Below are 5179 nucleotides of genomic sequence, written 5' to 3' on the forward strand. Positions count from 1 at the left end.
GAAGTATGAGTTCTCCTACTTTATTCTTCTCTGTCAACATTACTTTTAGCTAAATTTCAGGATTAGACTTTGTGTTTCTATAAAGCATTATTTCCCAAAGTGGGTGATACCACCCCCTGGGTAAGGGGACTACCCATGGAGGCTGTAAAAGCAGAAACCTACACTTTATCCTGTATTATGTGTTACAGTAGAACACTTTTCATTGCCAGCAAGTGCTGAGTAATTTTTTTTTCTCTGAAAAGGGTGAGGTGGGGGGTAAGCCTGATAAATTTGGGAACCAATGCGATAAAGAGCTGTATGAATTTTTTATCAGATTGTGTTGAATCTATATGTAACTTTATATTGTCATCTTAAAAAAACGTATTGACATGATTCACATATCATTAATCATTAGTTCACATAAATAAAAATAGTAGTACAATCATTGCCACAATCAATTTTGGAACATCTTCGTCTTACATCCCCCTAAGATCCCTATCCTAACTCAAGGAACCATTTGTCTAATTGCTGTCTTTATATGTTTCCCTATCCTGGATTTCATAGATAATCATACATAAAAAGAAGGGGGTCAGTAGAAAACCAGCAACCACAGTAAAATATGACACAGAAAAATCTTGTTCCAAAAGAAAGTGAAAAGAAATGGAAAAAACTAGGACATGCTAAAAAATGGGCTAAAGGGGAAGCCTAATGATCAGATGTTACATTTAAAACAATCTGTAATAATCCCATTTTTCAATTCACTCTGTTTGTCAACAAGCCTGTTTTCATCCCTGTTTAATGGTCTATGGGAATTCAATAGAGGCTTAATCCACGTGGTGACTCTGCAAATAGATTTTGGGTTTTCATTGTCATCTTTAGCCTTCTGCAAACCAGGTGTTCAGATTTTAAGCTCTCATACTATTCCCTCCTCTGATCTTGTTTTAGTTTTGGTTTTTCCCATTTGAAATCCTTAGATCACAGGGACTGATATGTTTCTTTCCTGTGGACTTAACTGTTCACTGCACTTAAATGGCTACTTGTTTAAGACAAACCTTTAAACCCCGAATGCTATTCTTTCTGATAGCTGGGCATCATCCGATTTCTTCAGTACACTTTGCTCTAGCATTTATACCTTCACTGTTCACTTTGTGAGGGAAAGAAAGTATTAAGCAGGGAGACATCATGAAACATTGTTTTTAGATTAGGGCTCACAATTAAGTGCTAGTCAAAATCCATTCATATCTATGTTTGGTTTTTTAAAAAGTTTTTATTTTATTGGGGGCCCTTAGAGCTCTTATCACAATCCATACATATCCATTGTGTCTAACACATCTGTACATATGTCATCATCTTTTTCAAAACATTTTCTTTCTACTTGAGCCCTTGGTATCATTAGCACCTCATTTTTATCCCTCCCTGCCCCACCCTCCCTCGCCCGTGTCCCCTTGATACTTTATAAATTATTCTCTCTTATTTTTTTCATGTCTTATACAGACCACTGTCTCCTTTCACCCACTTTGCTATCCATCCCCCTGGGAGGGGGCCATACATCATACATCGGTTCCCCGTTTGACCCACCCACCCCACCCCTTCCCTTACCCTATTATTGCTGCTCCCCTTATTGGTCTCGAGGGGTTTATCTGTTCTGGATTCCCTGTGTTGTGAGCTCTTATCAATATGAGTATACATGTTTTGGTCTAGTCAGATTTGTAAGATAGAATTGGGGTCATGATAGTGGGGGGGCAGACGAAACAATGAAGAACTAGAGAAAGGTTGTGTGTTTTGTCAGTGCTATATCGCACCCTGACTGGCTCGTCTCTTCCTTGTGGTTCTTCTGACAGAGAGTGTCCAATTGACTACTGATGGACTTTGGGTCTCCACTATGATTCTTTGTTTGTTTTGTTCTGGGTCTTTGGTGCCTGATACTTGATCCCATTGACACCTGATGATCACACAGGCTGGTGTGCTTCTTCCATGTGGGCTTTGTTGCTTCTCAGCTAGATGGCCGCTTTTTTCTGATCTTAAAGCTTTTTCCCCAGATGCTATATCTTTTGATAGCCAGGCACCATCAGCTTTCTTCACCACATTTGTTTATGCACACATTTGTCTTCAGCGATTGTGTCAGTGAAGGTGAACATCACAGAGTGGCATGTTAGTAGAACAAATTGTTTTTGCATTGAGGGAATTCTCGAGTGGAACCCCAATGTCCATCTGCCATAATACTTTATAAATAAATCTGTGTACATAGATCTATTCCCCTGTCATTATATATAAAAGTATTTACATATATACATGCCTGTATTTAGACCTTGGTAAATGTCCTTTGCCTCCCAATTCTTTCCTCTATTTCCTTTTACTTTCCTCCTGTCCCACCATCATGTTTGGCCTTCGTTTGAGTTTTGATAATTCCTCTCGGCTACATTGCCCTTGATCGAGCCGCCCCCAAGGATCTTATGCCCTTCTCACCATCAATTTTAGATCACTTATTCTTCCCTTGTCCCTATGTTTGTTGGCACCCTCCTCCTTGGCTTTTAGAGTCAGCATTATTATGGTCTTGAAAAGTAAATGAACAGCATACAGGGAACATTTGATAATTCTGTTAATATCCTTAATCTAACTAATGGTATGAATTTAAAATACTAGTGTGAGAAATATGTACATGTGTAGTTCCTATTTTCATTGATCCATCTTGAATTTGTTTCATACATCAGTGATGTATGAATCCCCTTTCATTCTTGTGCAGAGAGCGTTTCAGTTGTGTCAACACCATTTGTTGAAGAGGCTTTCTCTTTCCATTTAGTGTTTTCTGGCCCCTTGTCATAGATCAGTTGCCTTTAGGTGGATGAGTTTATTTATAGGCTTTCTGTTCTGTTCCACTGGTCTTAATATTAAGTCTTAATATTGGTCAGTCAATTATTATTAATAAACTTCAGTTTTGATGGTTTCAACATTAGTAAAAATGATATTGAGACTATCCATAAGTATAAAGCTAGCTCATATTTAGAGTTCCCAAAGATTTTGCTGAATTATACGGAAAACTTGCATTCTTACCAAGTTTTGAAGTAGACACACACCCATCTATACAACCACCTGGATAGATGTTTGACTCATTCTCACTGAATGGAATGGGCAGTTGTGTGGTTTTAAAATTCTGCCTGTTTCATTAGCAGTGGGTTCCAACTAGGGAAATTTAGTGAGGTTCCTTCCTTGTCCCCATAGATTTCTCATCCACTCATGTCCCTTTTTTGGGCAAATGTTTCAGTTGGTATATGTATGTTCTCCTCACTACAGCAAAAACTCATCCTAAGATGTTAGGAGAGAATCTTGACAAGAAGTAATACAATGAGAAATGTTTTTTTGTTGTTTCTTTTTATTTTTGTTGACTTGTTACTATTATTACATCAAAATTTCTCAAGAATTGGGATAGTGCTTTTTATTGTTCTGTGATCAGTGAAGGTAACTGGAACATGGCTCTTCTTACAGAGAAAATGTACTAGGAATTTGCAATTAGGTGAGGAACATAATCAGTTGGCAAAAGCATTGATTAAAATTATGCTTGGAGAAGACTTTCAAAAGTTTTGCTATTCTGTTTGAGTATGTGAAGTGCTTTAACTAATCTGATCGTTAAGCTAGACTAGTAAAGTTAATAAAATTATTGAATTACTTATTATTCTCTTTCAGTATTAATTTTAAAGACCCACAATTTGCTGAAGATTACATTTTTAAGGCCATAATGCTTCCAGGAGCAAGGTAACAGCTGTAAAATATATACTATCTATGTTTGTTTTGTATGAACTGTGCTTGTCTCTATAATCACAGTGTTGTCATTTTCAATTGTCAGGAAACCAGCACAAGTATTAAAACCTGGTGACTGGGAAAAATCTAGCAACGGGCGACAGTGGAAGCCTCAGCTTGGCTTTAATCGTGACAGACGACCTGTCCACCTGGACCAGGCAGCATTTAGGACATTAGGGTGAGTTGGGGGTTTCTATTCCACTGTAAAATTTGCCTTTTGTGGATCACCCTACAAAGCAGTGACTATTTTTAACACAAATATTTCAGACCATAAAATACACTTATTTCATAGTTAAATTACTAACCTGGATAGTTGGTTTTTATTCATTTTTGAAATTCACTTCTATTTATTTAATGTACATATTGCTTTATGTATTAAATGAGAATTTCATTAATTGTTCTCTCATTAAGAGGATTTACTATATGACAGTTATTTCAAAGAATGAAATATGCTCTTTATCCTAATGAAAATTTTAGTTGAATGACCAGAATTTTCTTGAAATGTGAATCAGTATAGGATATATCCAAAGCCATTAAGTCTCTTAAATTTTTGCTTAGGCACTGCTTAAACATTGAAATAAAATTTTCATCGTTGCTTGAATTTGCATTTAAATTCAGCAACTTACTAATGAAATTGAGTATTTTAACATGTTTAATATGTGTATTAGTCTCTTAAACTTTTCTGTGATTTTTCTAGTTGCCCAAATTAACTATTCAGTTTGCTTTTCCCTAACTATAGTAGAGACAATAGACCCTGGGTAACGTAGTGTATCCATAAAAATTTACAGCCTTGACATCCCAAAATGGCAGTTTCATTCTGCCCTATAGGGTCACTATGTGTCAGAATCTAGTCAATGGCAGTGAATTTTTTAGTTTAGTATCGTAGGGATTATAGAGAGAGACAATGAATGGCAACAGTAACAGGTAAAATTGAGATAAAGTAACTTGGTTGGAAAATATCAGTGATTTTAAACCATTAATTATAATTTATGAATATGTCTTGATAATTCATAGAGTGAACTTAAGATCCCAAAGTGATATAGGTTGATCACCATCAGCATTTACTTTATAAATGAAAATTCTTAGATGGTGTAGTGTAATGGCATTTTGGTTCAGGCATTGGAACCAGAATTTCTGGATTCAAATGCCATTTCTTCAATACTTTGTTCAAGTTGTTGAACCTGTGGGTATTGGTTTTCTCATACATAAAATGAAGATAATAGTTATACCTACCTCAATGAGTTGTGAGATTAATTGCGCTAACATCTGTGTAGCAGTTTGACTCGTTCCTAAACACTGTGTAAATGTTAGCTGCTGCTATTGTGAATTTTATAGTCTTCATTCCTTTTTATAATAAAGAAAACACAAGTTTAAAATAGTCCTGATAGGGGGGGAGAAAAAAAAA

The 5179-nt window shown here is 36.0% G+C and overlaps 1 protein-coding gene across 1 annotated transcript in view; it reads left to right on the forward strand.

Moving 5' to 3' along the window:
- Positions 1 to 5179, forward strand: part of XRN2 (5'-3' exoribonuclease 2) — a 109087-nt gene that overhangs the window by 70968 nt on the left and 32940 nt on the right. Inside the window, exons 25-26 of the mRNA XM_004697802.4 lie at positions 3661 to 3729; positions 3821 to 3952. Coding sequence (XP_004697859.1) covers positions 3661 to 3729; positions 3821 to 3952 — 201 coding nt within the window. The remainder of the gene's footprint in view (positions 1 to 3660; positions 3730 to 3820; positions 3953 to 5179) is intronic.

The sequence above is a fragment of the Echinops telfairi genome, unplaced genomic scaffold (assembly GCF_000313985.2).
Source record: "Echinops telfairi isolate 266 unplaced genomic scaffold, ASM31398v2 ScPeMD7_5592;HRSCAF=6446, whole genome shotgun sequence".
Taxonomy (NCBI): Eukaryota; Metazoa; Chordata; class Mammalia; order Afrosoricida; family Tenrecidae; genus Echinops; species Echinops telfairi.